This window comes from Mustela nigripes, chromosome 3 (genome assembly GCF_022355385.1).
Source record: "Mustela nigripes isolate SB6536 chromosome 3, MUSNIG.SB6536, whole genome shotgun sequence".
Lineage (NCBI taxonomy): Eukaryota > Metazoa > Chordata > Mammalia > Carnivora > Mustelidae > Mustela > Mustela nigripes.
This window is the reverse complement of record NC_081559.1, coordinates 17,729,544-17,748,275: the sequence shown is the minus strand read 5'-3', so window position 1 is coordinate 17,748,275 and position 18,732 is coordinate 17,729,544. Positions and strand designations below refer to the sequence as shown.

The 18,732-nt window shown below is 39.1% G+C and overlaps 1 protein-coding gene across 1 annotated transcript in view; it reads left to right on the top strand.

Annotated features, from left to right (window-relative positions):
- Positions 1-18,732, top strand: part of DYTN (dystrotelin) — a 46,207-nt gene that overhangs the window by 23,071 nt on the left and 4,404 nt on the right. Inside the window, exons 10-11 of the mRNA XM_059392651.1 lie at positions 13,641-13,800; positions 16,286-16,805. Of these exons, the coding sequence (XP_059248634.1) occupies positions 13,641-13,800; positions 16,286-16,805 (680 nt within the window). The remainder of the gene's footprint in view (positions 1-13,640; positions 13,801-16,285; positions 16,806-18,732) is intronic.

Sequence of the window (18,732 nt, the reverse complement as noted above, 5' to 3'; positions counted from 1 at the left end):
TAAGCTCAGGGGCAGGGCTGGAGAAATTTTTATTGTTTCCAGATATATTTCCAGAATCTATAACTAATGTCTAAATTTGACAAATGCTCAATAAATGTTTATTGAATGATGGGTCAATGGCCTGAATAATACAATGAAGGATGTGTGGTGAAGAGATTGATGGGGGTAATAAGGTAGGACATGAACTCTTATAGAATGGAGCATGGGAACGTGTCACAAGAGTGATTACAAAGTGTTGAAATTCGATTGAGCTTTGTCCTCATTCAGATGTGTAGCCTTCGGGAAGTGGCTTCATGTTTTTGTGACTCAGTGAATTCACCTGATAGTAGAGATGACCTGTCCTACTCCCAGAGTGGCATCAGTAGAGATAAGAGGAGGAAAGGGAAATTCAATCGCTATGCAAAGCTAAAGGGTTTTAGAATGTCAGTGTGTTCTACTCTGTCCACCTGAGTACAACAGTGTTCCCCAAAGTAAAATTCTTATGTAATAATTTTCAGCCTCACCTAGATATTAATGAGTTCAGAAATTCTGATTAGTGTCTTATTTAGGAGAAAGGAATGTGGGACATTATTATTTAACAATGTGGTAAGAAGCAAAACACATCCTTAATATCTATTAAGTTGACACATTACTACTGTCCATCTTCTAAGAGATTTGTGATTTTGCCAAGTGATGATACTAAATTCATTCATTGATTTAGCAAATATCCTGCAAGGTAATAAACCTCCTTTTCATGTGGTTTCACTTACTTTACATATAATAGTTTACACTGAGAACACTTTCATTTGCAAAAAACATAACTGAAAGTTAGGTGCCAAATATCAACACTGTTATTAAATAGTTTTGGAAGTTCTTGCAAATATAATAAAAAAGAAAATTAAAACAGTGAAACAGACAAAATTACTTTCATTTGCAGGTAATATGATTTTAAGTTCCCAAGAAAGCTCAGGTAGCTCTAGTAAAAATAACTAGAATAAATAGGCTTGGAGTAGTGGGAAATAAAATGCATACACACAGATTAGTAGGTCTTCATTATGATAGTCATATGATATGACTACTTCATTATGATAGTAGTCGTCAGCTAGAGATTTTATTAAAATCCCCTTTACAGTACCTGTAAAAATTATTTTAAAGAGAAACTTAGGGGAAAAAAGCTTAGCAAAAAGGATACAAAAACCACCTTTTAAAAAACTATAATATTTCAGAATACAGCAAATAAGACCTGAATGAAAGGAGAAACATATCAAATTCCTGGAAGAGAAGACTCTGGCATAAGAATTGTACATGCTCCAAAAATTAATACAATTGATTCTCATTATTCACAGATTCTGTATTTATGAATGCACTTACTCATGAAAATTTATGTATAACCCTAAAATCAATACTTGTGATGTTTCCCTGGTCATCTGCAGACAGGCACAGAGTGGCAAAATATTTGAACTGTTGATGCACCCCTGAGGTCGAACTGAGAATCATTCTGTCTTCTTGTTTCAGATCTCATATCATAAACACATCCTTTTCACATTTTTGTGCTTTTTAATGGTGATTTCATTAGTGCAAATTGCCCCCAAACACCGTGCTGAAATGTTGTCTGCTCTTCCCAAGCACAGAAAGGTTATGAAGCACCTTAAGAAGAAAATATGTATCTTAAACAACCTTCATTCAAGCATGAGCTATAGTGCTGTTGACCATAGGTTCTATGTGAAATGAATTGACAGTATGTATTAAATAAGGTGTCCATATACAAGACATGTATAAAACAAAGTTATATGTTGCTTGGATGACAAAAATAATCTAACCAGAGACTAGCAAGAACCTAACCTTTTATTTCCCCTTGAAGCAGTGGGTCAATTTTCCCTAATATTGTTAACAGTGACTGTGTAGAGTATAATGGCCATCAGTAATGAGAATCAACTGTATTTAAACTAAGTGCATTTCCAAATAGAATCACGATGTTTTTTAAATAGGAAAAAATTATTTTGAAGACATTTTTGGAATAATAAATTAAACAAGAATATTTAAAATTATGAAACTGAAGACTAATGGGAAAGGATGTTCTTCAACCGATGTTAAAATTTACTATAAACAACCAAGACCAAATAGCATTATATAAAAAAAGAATGGGGGGCACCTGAGTGGCTCAGTTGGTTAAGCATATGGCTTTTGATTACAGTTCAGTTCATGATCTTGGGGTCATGGGATCGAGCCCTCTGTCTGGCTCTGGTCTGAGCATGGATCCTGCTTGATATTCTCCCTCTTCCTCTCTCTCTGCCCCTCCATGCTTGCTCTCTCTCTCTAAGAAAATGGAATAGACATATAGATCTGAGGACAAGAATACAAAATTTAATGATTGATATAAGCCTAAATGGAAACCCAACATATGATAAATGTGGTGTTTTCATTCACACACACACACACAAAAGCATAATTGGCTATCCATCTGGGAGTGTGCTTGGCAGGTCCAAAGAACAGCAAGGAAGCCAGTGTGGCAGAGTGCAGAAAGTGGAGATGCTGAGAATAGTCTAGAGGGAAGGCAGGGTGGAGGCAAGGGTAGAAGCAAGGTCACGTAACTTTCTAAATGTTCTTCTAGTGTTTCATTTTTTAATGTTGAGTTTGAATTTCAATCCATTTGGAATTTATTTCAGCAAGGGTCTGGCTTTGCTTTCTTTCAGATGCATAGCCAATTAGGCTAACATTTCCCCAGTTAATTAAAATGCCAATTTTCTCACATATCAGATTTCCTTATATACTTGGATCAATTAAGATAACTGATATTCTCATCCTCAGATCTATGGGTCAATTCTTGTATCTTGTATCTACTCTAATCTATTGTATAGTATAGTATTCCATAGTAGGTAGAAGGAGAAAGCAGCTGTGATCTGACATGGCGAGGCTGTAGGTAGAGCAGATTTGGGAGGAACGATAAGAAGTTCTGTTTGGGCTATGTTAAGATTGAGATATCTCAGACATCACATGGAAATGTTGAATAGGCCATTCCCCATTCATGGCTGGAATTTGGAGGAAAGCCTCCCAGAGGTACAAATTTGGGAGTTGTTGGCATGATGGCTCTTCAAGCTGTGAGATTGTATGAGATCACCAAGGAGAGTATAGACAGGAAAGAGGAGAATAGAAGATTGAGCCCTACAACAGTCCACACTACACACCTGGAGAGCAGAAGATGAGCCATTAGGGGAGACAAAAAAGATGAAAGATCCAGGAGAAAACCAAGGAAATGAGGAATCGTGGAAGGCAGGTATATAAAGTGTTTTAAGGAGGAGGGCGTGGTCTACTCTGTCAAATGCTGTGCGAGGGCAAGTAAGAATTGGCCTTTGGCTATCATTGATGACCTCCAAAAGAGCAGGGTAGGACGGTGGTCGTAGAAAAAAATCAGACTAGAGATGGTTTAGGAGAGAATGGGAGCTGAGGAATTGAAGATACCGAATCCAGTTCTTTCCAGGATTTGTTACAGTAGAGGGAACAAAGGGATAGTGTAGGTAGGGTACCTGACTTGAAGAGAATGTTTTGTTATGATGGGAAAAGTAACAGCATGTTTGAATACTGAAGGGGATGATCCTATAGGAATGAAAGTACCACTAAATACTAAATAAGGACACACATAACAGCACTGGAGGGGTGGAGTAATAAACCAGAAAGAACCTAAGAGTCTACCGGTAGAAAAATGGTGGAACACCCGTGATACAGGCAGACGACAGAATATAATGAATCCACTTAAATGAACAAATTTAAGCACCCATCTATGACAGTAGAGAGCATTCATCATCCTCCATTAACAAAAAGTGTAAGTGGCAGAACAGTATGCATGAAATGTCATTTTTGTTCCAAAAACAAATTCAGTATATATATTTGCTGTTTGGATGAGTACAGAAAACAGTATGGAACAACCCAAAGGAATCAAAATGATCTCACATAGGGTAGAAAGAGAATGTGTCACTCAAAGATATGTGACAAGGAAGTCCAGGGTTATCCCCAAATGCCCCCACGGCTTATCTGCATAATTAAGTGTACCACACAATAATCACTTCTCTCCCTATGAGCCCATCACGTTCTGTAGAAATAAAGTCACATCATGTCAATAACAATCGTATGTTCATCTGTTCATTAAATATGAAATCTCTGTGAGCGAGGAGTTCTCTGCTTTTGTTTTCCATCTTTTATCTTCAATAACTCAAGATGATGAGATGCTTTAAAATCATTTTTGGGAGCGCCTGGATGGCTCAGTGGGTTGAGCCTCTGCCTTTGGCTTGGGTCATGATCTCAGGGTCCTGGGATCGAGCCCCGCATCGGGCTCTCTGCTCCACAGGGAGCCTGCTTCTGCCTCTCTCTCTGCCTGCCTGCCTGCTTGTGATCTCTCTCTCTCTCTCTCTATCTCTTTGTCAAATAAATAAATAAAATCTTTTAAAAAAATAAATAAATAATAAAATCATTTTTGAAAAAAGGAATGAAACTAAGTGGAACTACATAAAATGGAATATGTCTGCCCTTAAACTGACTGCTCTATTCTATGTTCTTTCCAGTATGACACAATAATTATGCACACATCTGTGCTCAAAACCCCTAGTATCTGACCTGAACAGGATGACCTTGGGGGATTTTATGCAGTCATTCCTTAATTTCTTTGCATTCTTATTCCTAGATCATCAAGAAGCAGGGCAGTAAATAGAATCTCCATTTCCATTATTGGCCGATTGCTGTCTATCACCTAAGTAGTTGGATGGGAAAAGGGGGGGGGGGGGGGAAGTTATGCTACTTTAATGCTATTTTGAATATCAGAGTTAATATCTGATTTAACATTTTCTAAAAAGGCTTTCCTCATGTCATGCCTGATAATTATCATTACAATGTCTTATAAAACTCTGCTTTATAACAGGATCTTGGTTCCGTACAGTAGCTCTGAAGTACCAATACATGAAAGATGGACTAGACCAGTGGAAACTGTAGCCACAGAGGCTTCCAGACAAGTATCTCCAATGATATTTCGGGCTCAGCAAACCGACAACAGCAACCCACATCCTCAGGTGAGTCCAAAAGGTAAAGGAACCAATGCACAAACAATCTGGACCACGTTGTAAGGATGCCGTGAGATTCAGTGTGGTGTATGGAATATTTTCAAGATGTTAACATGATCAAAGAAAATATTGTTTAAAATAATTTTTTATCTCCAATCATAAGGCATTACATATTTATTACAGAAAATTTGGAAAAGCCAACAAAGAACAAAATTAAAATTACAAACCATGATATAACCACTATTTCAATATTTTTATTAAGGTTTTTCTTTTAATTCCAGTATAGTTAAAATACAGAGTTATATTAGTTTCAGGTGTTGAATCACAATATAGTGATTCAACAATTCTGTACATTACTCAGTGCCCATTGTGACAAGTGTACTCTTTACTAATATTAATATTTTAATGTTAATATGTTAATATTTTAGTGTGCTTCTTTCCCTGCAAATACTTCTGATATAGTTTATATCATACTGCAGAATGTATTATTGATATATTTCTATATCAGTGTTTTTGAACATTTCCCATTGCCATTACAAATTTTCTGACACATTGCTTTGCAGGTTTCATTTAAATGGATATAACATTATTTAACCCCTCTTCTTTTGTTGGATATTTGAATTACTTCCAATTTTTGCTAAAACTTGAAATTATACTATTGAAATCCTTGTACATTATTCTTTGTGCATGATTTCCCAGATAGTTCAGTAGGGTTTATTTCTTTAAGTGGGATAACTAGGATGAGAAGTGGGAATATTTTTAGACTCTTAATACTTACTGAAAAATTATTGTTTAGAAAGGATATACCAAACTGTGCACCCAGTGAATTCAAATAACTATTTCTCTTGATCCTTGTTACTCTTACTTGTAACTTGTTACTATCATCAAATTTTGAACTTTGGTACTTTTATGAGCAGAATATGTTTTATTTGCCTTAATGTCCATTTCTTCTTCACTTAGAAGGTGACTGTATTTGCTCTTCTGTCACTGTTCTCTGCCCAGTTTTACCGATGCGTCAGCTTGTTTGATTAATGTATTTGAGCTTTTAAAACTCTAGCTGTGGGAAACCTTTCTTTATGGTTGTTTCCTTTTAGTCTAATTTATAATGTGACTTGCTATACATAGACATTTTTAATTCCTATGAAAACATTATTAACCTTTTCTGACTTCTCACACAATTTTATGCTTGGAAAATTTTTCTGCATTAAAAAAATCAAATGAGCCTTCAGCTGTATTGCTGTGACATGGATTGATTTGGGGGTGGGGGTGGTATTAACGTGGCTTGATTTTTTTTTTTTTTTTTTTTTTTGGACATTTAAGGTTTAAATCTACCTGGCTTTTATTGTGGATGGCACGTTAGAAGGTGAGGATATTCCCCTACTCCTGCTTTTTTACTGAAATAGCCCATTCTTCAGGCAACCCCCAGTGAAATCAGGCCTTGAACATACGGTCTAGTCCTTCCCTGAGTTCCCCAGACAGAAACAAGAACTGAGGTGATGTTTAATCCGTGTGGCTGGGGTAGGATGATGGCTAGGAGGGGCTAGGGCTCCCTCTTCTGGTGTCTTGCTGACATGATTGCTATTTTGATTTTTTAAATTGTTAGCTATTATTAAACAATTATTCTTCTAGAAGGACTTTAAAATCATTTCTAAGATGCCAGGTTAATCTTACGAGTATTTTGGTTTGATTTGCATTATACCTGTATTTTGAGGTGCAAACATCTGTCAGTAATGGCTGTATGTGGCTTACTTCTCAGTCTAGGTTTCTCACTGAGGGCACCTGGCTCTTTTATGCTTATTGTTCTTATTTTGAATAAAGACCTTTCCCTTATTTTGAATAAAGAAAAAGTATCTTTTCCTTAATTATTAATGATGGTATACTGGAAAGTTATGGATTTTTTAATGGTTTTCTTATAAAGAGAAACCTTTCTGAACTCTCTTAATTTCAAATACTGGTCTAGTTTGACTCTCTTGCTTCTAACTAAACAATCATGCAGTGTGTGGGGCGGGGGGAGGGATATTTTGGTCTCTTTCTCTCCAATATTTAAACCTCTCATATCAACTGCATGTCTTCATTCCCGAGAGAATCCAGATCTTTCAGAACAATACTGAATAATGCAAGAGATGACGGGCAGCTTCTTTTCCTTTAAATGGGAGGAGATTTAATGAGGGCACTTCTCTTATGCTTCTCCATTAAATATGATGGTGTTAGTTGCTGGGTTGAAACTCCTTTTAATTTTATGGAAGTCCTTTTTCTATTTTACTTTTTTTGTTTTTTGTTTTGTCTTGTTTTGTGGAAATAGGCAATCAGAAGTGATTTTGAATTTATTTATTTTAAGTCTCCTTTTTAGCCTCAATTGAAATGATCTCATGCTTTTGCCTGTTGGGAGCATTGCACCAGTAGTCCCTGAGAGTAAACGTTCCTGGCATTGCTGAAACCAACACCTATATTTGTTCAGAGTGGATCCTTTTTAAATATGACTTAAATTTGCTTTGCTTATTTCTCATTTAGAATCGCAACATTTATGAGTCAGAATATTCTCTTTCTGTCACTCAACACTGTCTTTGTTAGTTTTGCGCATTTTCAGCAGCTACTCCTTTTTTCATCTTCTCTTGTGTCTGAAGCAATTTATCTAAGGTAAGAATTATTTTATTTTTTAAAAAGATTTGTTTATTTATTTGAAAGAGACAGTGTAAGCAAGGGCAGAGAGAGAGAGAACGAGAGGGAATCCACGAGCCGACTCACCAGTGAGTGCAGAGTCCAATGTGGGGCTCGATCCCATGACCCTGAAATCATGACTGGAGCTGAAATGAAGAGCTGCACAACCATCTGAGCCACCCAGGAGCCCAAGAACTATTTGTATCTTAACAACTGACAGAATTGGGGGCACATAGGTGGCTCAGTCGTTCAGTGTCTGCCTTGGGCTCAGATCATCATCCCAGGATCATGGGATCAAGCCCCACATATGTGCCCTGTTCAGCGGGAAGCCTGTTTCCCCTCTTCCACTCTCCCTGCTCGTATTCCCTCTCTTACTGTCTCTCTGTGTCAAATAAATAAATAAAATCTTTTTAAAAAATTGACAGAATTTAGGAGTAAAACCCTAGGACACTGGAGCCTTTATAATATTTAGATAATTTTTTCTCTTTCTTCAAAATTGATCGTCTGTTAATGCTTTCTTCAGTTAACTTTGGTAATTTCATCTTCTTAAGAAAATTACTTACTTCCACAAGATTTTCAAATTAGCTAAAGTATTTTAAACTATTTTATTTTTCAAATCTTCACATTTGTATCAGAAGGATCAAATCAGTATCTATTAGGAAAACCTATATTCTCAAAATACATAACTCCTGGTCAGTCTTTGGCCTATTTCACATAATCAATTGCATAGTTTTTCATGAAGAGTAGCATGTATAAGGTTAATCTGATGTTGGCAAGCATGAAGTTCATTGTAAAAAAGTACTTCAGCTAAAAACCATGAATTAATGGCTATGGTGGTCCACACAATTAAATATAATTTGTATTGTTGTCTGGGCATGTTTTAGAAGACTCAATATTAACACCCTTAAGAAGACATAAAACCCACCCTCATCTACATGTAACTGAGCAACATGAACTTTCTCTTACCTGTTGCTCTCCAAAGTGGTCAGTTCTCACTCCCACAGTACAAGTCCCCTTTGCAGCCAGTCACCTGGACTGTCCACTTAGCGGACCAAGCTCAGCTATGAGGGGACTGTGGCTAAGTCTACCTCCTACAGGTAAGCTGCACTCGGCTCTGATGTCTTTACATTACACCAGTGTCCATAGATTCGAAGTCTCTGCCCCCAAACGTGCCCATATAACTTACAGATAAAGATTTCCTTCTCCCCTTAAGCGTCTTATGGCAACTCGCTATCACACAATGTGATGCTATTCAAAAGTGGGGTTGGGGGGGGGGCGGGGGAGGAAAACCAGTACGTCCACAAATAAGGAAACTGTCAGGAAATTTGGAAGAGAAGACGTAAGGGAAAGAACAAACTTAACAAAAAAAAAAAAATTCCAATGAAATTTTTCCATCACAGGAATTAGAGATGACATGTGGGCTGTGTGTGCGTGCGTGCGTGCGTGCGTGCGTGCGTGTGTGTGTTCTTAGGTCTGCAAACACTTTATCACGTTTTCAGTCCCTTGTTTATTTGCCCTGCCCTCTGCGACAGCACCGGCAGGCGTTCCCTCCAATCAGTTCAATCAGTATAGTCTGACCCTAAGGAAGGTCTTCAAAATCGTATCTGTAATGCTTTTCAATCACCCAAGAAAAAAGTTCCCACGCCGCAGTCGTGCAGAGGTCCTGGGGCCACCCGCGCACTTCCTCCTCCCCGCTGCACCGCCTGCGGCCCATGCGCGCCTTAACCCTAAGCGGCCCGAGAGGAGCCTCTGCAGGCCGCGCCGCGGACCTCGCACGCCCCCTCGTGGGCGCCCGGCAGAGCGGCCGGCTTCCACGGGCGGAGTCGCCCTGAAAAGCCCTCTAGCTCCTGCTTTTGAATAAGAGCCATTTTCACAATGCAGCACCCCCCCTTTATAAACTAACGTTTTTTCTTTCCGAAGGAGGAAATTTAACAGAAGTTCTGTGTTTGGATTTCTCTTCTTTACTTCACTCTCGTTTCATTCTATCTCACGTTCTTCATGTTTATTCAGGCAGTTCATTTCTTCCTTTGATTAAAAAAAAAAAAAAAAATTAGGGGTGCTTGGGTGGCTCCGTTGGCTCAGCATCAGCCTTGGGCTCAGGTCATGATCCCAGAGTCCTGGGACTGAGCCTTGCATTGGGCTCTTTGCTCAGGGACGAGTCAGCTTCTCCCTCACTGTCTGCCTCTCCCTCAGCTTGTGCTCTCTGTCAAATAAATAAAATCTAGAAAGAAAGAAGGGAGAACATTTTTAATTAGAAAGAAAGAAAGGAAGAAAGAAAGAAAGAAAGAAAGAGAAAAGTTTTTATTATACAAATAGGACCTCAATCTGTTTGCCTTATAAAAAGTTAAGATATTTCAGATAATGACAAAGTTATTTTCAGCGCTAATTCCCAACCCAGGGCGGGCTCCTACTTCCCCAGAGGTAATCTGTTTGGGGTAGATCTTTGCATTTGTTTGTGGTGTGTTTATGCATTTTCAAATATCCGTGCGTGGGCATGTGTCGTGTGCGTGCCCAATGTGGGCAAACGTCTGGTATCTATTAATCTTGAAAGCTGAGAAAGCTGCCCACACATATCTGCTCAAGGAAGCAGGTACAGCTTGGTTCACTGCAGCATTGCCTGTACTTTGAAAGATTGGAAACAGCCTCATGTGTGTCAGTTGAGAATGACAACCTAAAGCATAGCACCTATTGCTAACCTGAAATGCTTCTCAACTGCAGAACGACCCATGCCACAGGATAACATTGATATTAATAATATAAAGTTCACTGGTTCAAAGACTATGTGAGGCATTGGAAGCTGCTTGAGCATTTGAATGAAGAGGCAAATGGGCCCAGGTCACGCGGAGGGGCCACAGAGGACACCCCAACCAGATGGCGTGACTTTGTGTCTGTAGTTCAGCTCCTTCTTCCTGCCCTTCCGTCTTCCTTTCTCAGGCTGTTCCTGTAGACCCGTGTTCCCAAGGTGGCCAATCCCTCTTCAGATAATTTGCAGGAACCAGATGAGGCCACTGAGTGTAGCCACAGCTGCTTATAAATGTAGAGTAATGAAATCCAATCTCCCATCCAGACACGTGGGAGCCAAGGGCCAGTTCCTGGTGTCCCAGAAGCTGGGCCAGGCTGGATCAGGTCAGGACTTGCATTTGGGTGCCATTCAGGGAGCAGAACGTGGTATGAAGAGTGACAAGGTTTGGTGGGAAAACCCCAAATGAGAGTTGCTGAGCTGATCACTATTAACGCAAAGAGCCTTGGTGATTTCAAAGAGATAAGCTGTGGCTCTCAGTACACATCCATGCGGAGAGCAACGGAAAGTTGAGAAAGTTTAAATAGAAGGTGGTGGATAGAAGGGAAAGATTTTTTCTTTTTTTTTTTTTAAGATTTTATTTATTTATCTGAGACAGAGTGCTCACAAACAGGAGGCGGGGCAGAGGGAGAGGGAGAAGCAGACCCTGCTGAGCAGGGAGCCTGATGTGGGGCTCGATCCCAGGATCCTGGGATCAGGAACTGAGTCAAAGGCAGACACTTAACTGACTGAGCCACCTGGGTGCCCTGAAAGGAAAGATTTCTTGAGCCAAGGAGGAGAAAGTGATCCAGCTGCTTTTTGTAGATGCTTTTGGGGGAAGGAGGTTTTCAGGAAACTAACTCAGGCAAAGGACTATTATAATGGATTTTTAAAATCTCAAGATCTTGTTTATGTTGAAATCCTTTAAAGAAAAGCATCATGTAAATATGAGATCATGAAACTTCTCTGTGAGTATATGAACATCTGCATCATACCTGAATCGAAACCCAAATAGGACTCACTTTTTTATATATGTAATTAATATGTATTATATATTTAATTTATATATATAATTATCATATGCCTGTGGTGAATTTTTAGGAATGTGGTTTAAATTCAAACCCAAAGCCAAAGATTTATTTTCTGTATTTCTTGCTTTAGACTGTGGTCAGCCTCAGGAATGAACTGAGGAGAACGCATGAATCCATTAATGCACTCCACAGTGAAAGAAGGTAGGACCCACGTGGGAATGCACAGACACCGACAGCAGAGACAAACCAAAAGCATTCATTTTTGCTTTTATGGCAAAAAATTCTACAAAGTTATCACCATGCCTTTTTTTTTTTTTTAATTTAGAAGAAATTCCTTAAAAAGAGAAATAGCCCAATAGGAAGGTAAAAGAGGGCTTTGGCTCTATTTGAGTAGTTAAGGATAACATACATAATCTGGTTAATTATATTTAGATTGGGGGATGGAGAACATCCTAGGAAAAAGAGAGAAACTGTTATCACTGGTGGTCATAAGGAGCACAACGCTGCCTAAAAAACCAGCCAGAGATACTTATAAGAATGTATCTTTGTGATCTGCTATCAAATCCCTGGCTGATTTTTCTTTCTGAAAAATCCATCATAAAGATATATTTGAAACTCCAATTATGATCAAGGATTTTAGAGTCAGACTCCCATTTTACCTGAGTGTGACTGTCTAGACGTTTGAGGGCTCTCCTTCATGCTCCCTATGGGTGGAAACCCAACCCAGATTCCAAGACTTCTTTAAGATCTTGGAAATTGGTAATTAGGAATTTCAAAGGCTCCAACATCGAGAAATCGTTTGCATTTCGCACTGGTGAGATAATGTCTACAAATTCCACAAATATGCCCACCACAATGATTAAAGGTAAGATTGTACTTTACTCAGCCAATTTTGATTGTATACGTACTCTGTAACAGGGACTATTTTAGGCCTGGGCTGGGGGATATCTGACAACAAGCAAAAAGGAAGAAAAAAGTTGCCAGAATAAAGAAGCAATAAGCAATTATTAAACAATAGAGTAATTAATAAATAACTAAAATAATAAGTAAAATGTGTCCTATAATGTGACTGTCCAGAGGTTTGAAGACTGGAGGTGAAGTCCAAAATCTCAGATCGTATCATGGTCTGTAACAATTAGACCTGGAGACAAATAAAGTAGGGAGGAGATGGGAGTGGGGGAGGCAAGGTTCGGAGTCCTGGTTTGCAGTTTCCAGGAGCGCAATCAGGGAGGGTCTCATTGAAAGTACAATTGTGAGAGACGACTCGAAGGACGCGAGAAGTAAGGGGAGCAGGAACCTGGAGAAGGAGGGTTCCAAGCAGAGGGGCCGAAGAGAAGACTCTCAGGGGAGGTCATGCTTGGTGTGTTAGAGTAGCCAAGAGCTGTGTGTGGCTGCAAGACAGTGCGGGAGCAAGCGGAGGCAGAGAGCAGGGGAAAGAAGACAGGGGGCGGGTCTCGACCAACTGTTGGGACTTGTCTGCCTCCGAAGGACTTTGGCGTATTCTAAACTAGGGGGGGACCATTGGAGAGTTTTGAGCAGAGGAGTAACATGATCTGCTTTTTGTTTTGTTTTGTTTTGTTTTACTTTATTTATCATTATTTGGTTTATGGTTGTGTGTTTATTTTAATGCTTTAAAAGAATTGCCCTGACTGCTTGGTTCATTCTTAAACCAATGAATAACTAGACTTAGGAAGAGGAGCCCAAACAGATTCACAATCCATGAACTGCCTGTCTCGTTGTTCCTTCCCTATCCTGGTCAGGTGTGAGGTGTTTGGCCAGGACATGTATACTTTCATTCCAAACAGAGTGACCAAAGGATAACAAATCAATATTCAAATTTAGGTAGCTAGTCAAGGTGTGTTGGCAAAATTACTCCCTAACAGGCAGGATGAGTCTTCTAAAACATCTCCAATGCCGATGAAGTTCTTGGTGGAGTCACGTACGTAGGAGGCACGAAGGTCAGCGGTGCGTAGTGAATGGTTGAACAACATTAAACAACATTGATCAATGTGAAATAATAGTGGAGGCATGGACTTCTCCAGCATCTTCTCCCACAAAGAAGACTCACAGCCCATGTCGCTAGGGAGCTAGTTAGTTAGCTGACCTCTTTCCCTTTCAATACACTCAAAGGTGTCCTCTTTGCAGATTCCTTAAAAAACAGTTAAAACGATGCAAAGACAAGTTGCAAGCCATCTATGCCTCGCAGGAAGAAAAAAGTTGTAGATTTGAAACCAAGATTCACAGGCTTACAGCCAACCAGGATAGCCTGTGGACCCAGCTACAGCAGATGGGGCAGGAGCTCCAGGTAGGAAGTGTGGAACGTCCAGAAGTCCGACCTCAAATCCACTGGCCGTGGGAGGACTTCAGCCTGAAGCTTCTCACCTCATTGTGATCAGCCTCTTCTCTTTCCCTCTTCTCTCCATACCCTCACCTCCTCCCACATTCACCCTCAGACTCTCTCCTTCTCCTTCAGACTCACTAGGAGAACTGGTGGTAGTATACTGGTGCCAGTTAAGAAACTATAGATCTAGGGCAAAGCGGTCCTTTACAGCACTGATGCTTAGCCTCTTGGTCTATGCAACCCTTTTACATTCTTAAAACATTTTGAGGATCCCAAAGAGCCTTTTTGAGTCATAGCTATTCTTTACCTTGATCAAAATTAAAAGTGAGAAGTGGCTTAAAAGTTTATTAATTTAAAAATGAAATAAGCCCATTATATATGGAACAGTTTTAAACAGTAACTACATATTTTTAAAAAATTTTAGAAGAGTGACATTGCTTTTTAAACATTTCTTTAATATTTGACTTAACGAAAGACAGATTTTCATAACTGCTTCATTCAATCTGTTGCAAAATGTTGTAGTTGAAGTATATGAAGAAATCTGGCCTCAGAGATTTGCTGTTGAAAAAGAGAATAATATTTTATTTTTTAAAGGTTTTATCTATTTGTTTGACAGAGACCACCAGTAGGCAGAGAGTGGGGAGAAGCAGGCTCCCTGCTGAGCAGACAGCCCAGTGTGGGGCTCGATCCCAGGTCCCTGAGATCATGACCTGACTCAAAGGCAGAGGCTTAACCCACTGAGCCACCCAGGCACCCCGAAAAAGAGAATAATATTTTAATAGCCTGTTCACATCATTGAAGATCTTTTTCTTTGGTAGTACACCAACACATAATAAGTGTTCGTTTCTTAAAGGATAGTTGCAGCATTATATCTGAAACTATATCCACTTCATACACTGCTCCATTAAAATACAAAGTTTTGTTGTGCTCTTTGAATGGATTTTCTACCTATGCATGATTTTGTAGTGTGATATAATGTGGAAGTTCACTGAGCTATGCCAAGCTTCCTAATGCTCATTATACATATCCACCCCCCACCCTGACAAAGAAATCATATTCATTAATATCACCATTATCCTCACTGGGAAAGTCTTTAGGAATTGGAAATCTGTTAGGCACATGGTAATGAATGTGTTTTCTGAAATTCTGATTTTTGCTTACAAACTCAACTCTTAAAATTGGCAATACATGTTGTTAATTATTTCCTTACTGTGCCAATCTCACTTCACTCATTTTTGAGAAAATATTTACCAAATATCCAAGTCTGAACTAGAGCCTGCAAGTCATTCTTTCACACCAAAGGCAACTTCTGTGTTTCAATAATATTAGTGGTATTTTACACGGTTCCCATTTCATCCTATACAATATTAAAAAGACAAATTGTAATTAAGAAAATCGAGAGTTTTAGGTCATCAAGGATATTCTTGGGGTGCCTGAATGGCTCAGTTGGTTAGGTGTCTGCCTTTGGGTTAGGTCTTGATCCTAGGGTCCTGGGGTTGAGCCCCATGTTGGGCTCCCTGCCTTGCAGGCAGTCTGCTTCTCTCTCTCCCTCTGCCCCTCCTCTTCTCTTTGTGCTCTGTCTCTAGCTTTATCTCTCTCTCTCAAATAAGTAAATAAAATCTTTAAAAAAAGGGGGGGGGGAATTCTTAAGTGGAACTGTTCATTGTTGTTATTTGGTTGTTTTTTAGCTGTGAGAGCGTGATGGTGAGGAGTACCATGACCACTAGCACTATTTGGTGTTGCCTTGATTTGTACTAAGACAACAAGAGTGCTTTAACTCCTTTAGCCTTACTTACTTTTGACTTTTCACTATCTGGGCAAATGTCAACATAGTGACCATCTAAGTATCCTTGTGAAAATAATTTTGACTTCACAGACCTCTGAAAGGGTTTTAGGGATTTCCAGGAGTCTGTGGACCACACTTTGGGAATTGTGCCCTAGATTTTAAACCTGTGCCTTATTATGACTGCCTCCCACCCTGACATAGCTTCTCAGGTGGATTCTTATGAACATGTTTTATTGTAATACATTTTAGCTACCAATTCAATAGATGCTGATGTTCTTAGAAATTCCTTATGATATTTTTGGAACCTGAACATTTAGGACCTAGATTTTTTTTTTCCCCAAATGCTTCGTGATTACTCCCTGTGATATTTTAAAATCTGAGCTGTTGTCTCTTTTGTGGATAGTTTTAGATGGACATTGAACTGACAGCATAAAATAAAATCAATAATAATGGATTTGGAAAGGAGAAAGAAAAATCTTGCATTAAATATCTTAGTATGAGATTTTTTTTTTAATAATTTTTTATTTTTTATAAACATATATTTTTATCCCCAGGGGTACAGGTCTGTGAAAAAAAAAAATCTTAGTATGAGATTAAAACTAAACACATTTATGAAAACGGTAAGATAAATTTTGGTTTCTTCATCAAGTTTTCTTTATTCAGGCAGTGTTACAGTCACTCCCTCCTTCCTCGTCTTCCTGTCAAAGTATGATTTCCAAGGGTGACCATGGAAAGGCTGAAAGGCTTTGCAGGGGAGGAGATTCTTCCCAGGTCACAAAAGCCAATGAGGATTGTTCAGAATGGGAACCTCTTGCCTCCCTAACCGCAACTGACACCAAAGTCACTAAAAGTCACCAAAGTCAAGCAAATGCAGAGCAAGCTCTACCAAATTCAGAATCACCAGAGGCCATTTCACAGCTGAAGTCAACACAAAGCACCAGGGCACAAAGCCAAGCACAAAAGATCTCAAAGGAAATCTTTAGCTCCCCAACCAGTTCTCAGGAGGGACTGCTGCGGGACAACTCCCAGATTGTTCCCACTGAAATGAACAGTCCTACTCTGGCACTGGCAAAAAGGAAAGAGACAGTTAACATCCAGGAGGGAAAGGATGAGCTCGAGGAAAAGGAACTGCAAGAACTGTTGTCAAAACTGACAGATGCCTTCACTCTAGAAATGCCATCAGGTAAGGTTTTCACAATCAAGGGAGATAGTGATGGCCAGGGATTGAGGCTGCCTTTTAAACACTTAATTTTTGTTACAGCAGGGAGGTGCAGAGAGAGAGAGAGAGAGAGAGAGAGAGAGGGAGAGAGGATCCTCAAGCAGATTTCCCTGGTGAGCAAAGAGCCTTACATGGGGCTCGATCCCACGACCCTGAGATCATGACCTGAGCTGAAATCAAGTGTTAGGTGATTAACCAACTGAGCCACCCAGGTGTCCCTAAATGCTTGATTTTATAGCATTATCCCAACAGTGTAATTTATCAAGTGAGTAACAGAGTTGGGAACCTTTTGGACATCAGTAGCATCGGTGAAATTGATGTCTAGTATTGCCCAGTTCACAGTGTTTTTGTGAGCATTAATGTTGATAGACCATAAGAGGCTTTACCACAGCACCTGACACAGTCCAAGCATTCAATAATAGTAAATAACTACAAATATTTTACAAATCAGCAGCTTTCAGAAGCTGAACTGGAGAAACAAAAACAAACCAAAAAAATGAGATGAAGATGTCAAAGACTAAAAGGCTTTTCTAGAAAAAGAGTCAAGTTTTATGTGAAATTTAAATTCCATAGCATTTACGTTACAAAATGTTAAATTATAAAATATAAAATAAATAACAAATATTAGATGATTTTATTATTGCAGTTAATATTATCAATAATACTACAACAAATGTAACTGAGCAGCCTGATGTTCCCACTTACAAGTGGAGGTAATAAGGACCCTCTTCCCAGAGGATCATTGATTAGGTTTCTGTCATGTAAGTAGTGCCATCATTAGCATCACCGTCTACTTCGTAAGATATAGCTCATTGCTAAATTCTGAAGGCTCTTTTAAAAAATGTTTTTTAACTATAGTTATTTCTTGTGTTTTCGACTGTCTTATTTATAGTGTTTTGTTACCTTAATATATCTATGTACATATATCCATGTCTTTTTTGAAAGCCTCAGATCTTTTATATTTGAGGGATCATCTAGAGATTTGTGATAAAATGAAGGATAACATTCTCATGTGTTTCTGAATGGGAGGAGGCCTTCTCAGAATATTTCTGAATTGGTGGTTGAGTTGCTAGAGCTACCATAACGAAGTACCTACCACAGGCTGGGTAACTTAAACATCCCAGATTAATTTTCTCACAGTCCTGGAGGCTAGAAGGCTGAGATCAAGGTGTCCCTCTGTGGGGGTCCCGTATCCAAATTTGCTTTTTATGAAGGCACCACTCATATTGGATTAGGACCCACCCCACATAACTTTTTTGATTTAATTATCTCTTTAAAGAATCTACTCCAAATATATTCCCATTCTGAGGTACGGGGGCCAGGGTGAGGACTTCACATATGATTTAGGCAGGGAGACACACAATCCATCCCATAATAGTTGGAGAGCTATAGAATCAGGACATTATAATGTCAGTTGTGTATTGAAGTTGGCAGAGCCCAATCAATGAAATCATTATTTGGTGATTCTAAAAATATGTGCTGTGAAAAGTTGGAGTTACAGTCTTTGTATTAGAGAAGACAAGATCACAAAAATGTCAGACGCATGCTCAGACTGCCCGAGACCAAGACAGAATGGGAACTCCTTGTGCCTAATTCCGAGGCCAACAGAAGTTTCCTCCCACTGTGTTTCTATCTTTACTTCTTTGGGGTCATGATGAGCACTCAAAGCAAAGTCAACACCTACTTGAACTTCTTAGGAAAATTTCACATAAAAATTTGACTTTTATTTTATAAAAGTCTTTTAGTCCTTAACATCTTCATTTTTATTTTTCATTAGGTTTCTCCAGCTGAGCTGCTTCCTCACAGCCTTCACAAATCCAGTGGCTGTGTTGCACATTCCAGTATACTAATAAGCTACATTGACTACACACGTTGGGAAGACATTGTCCCA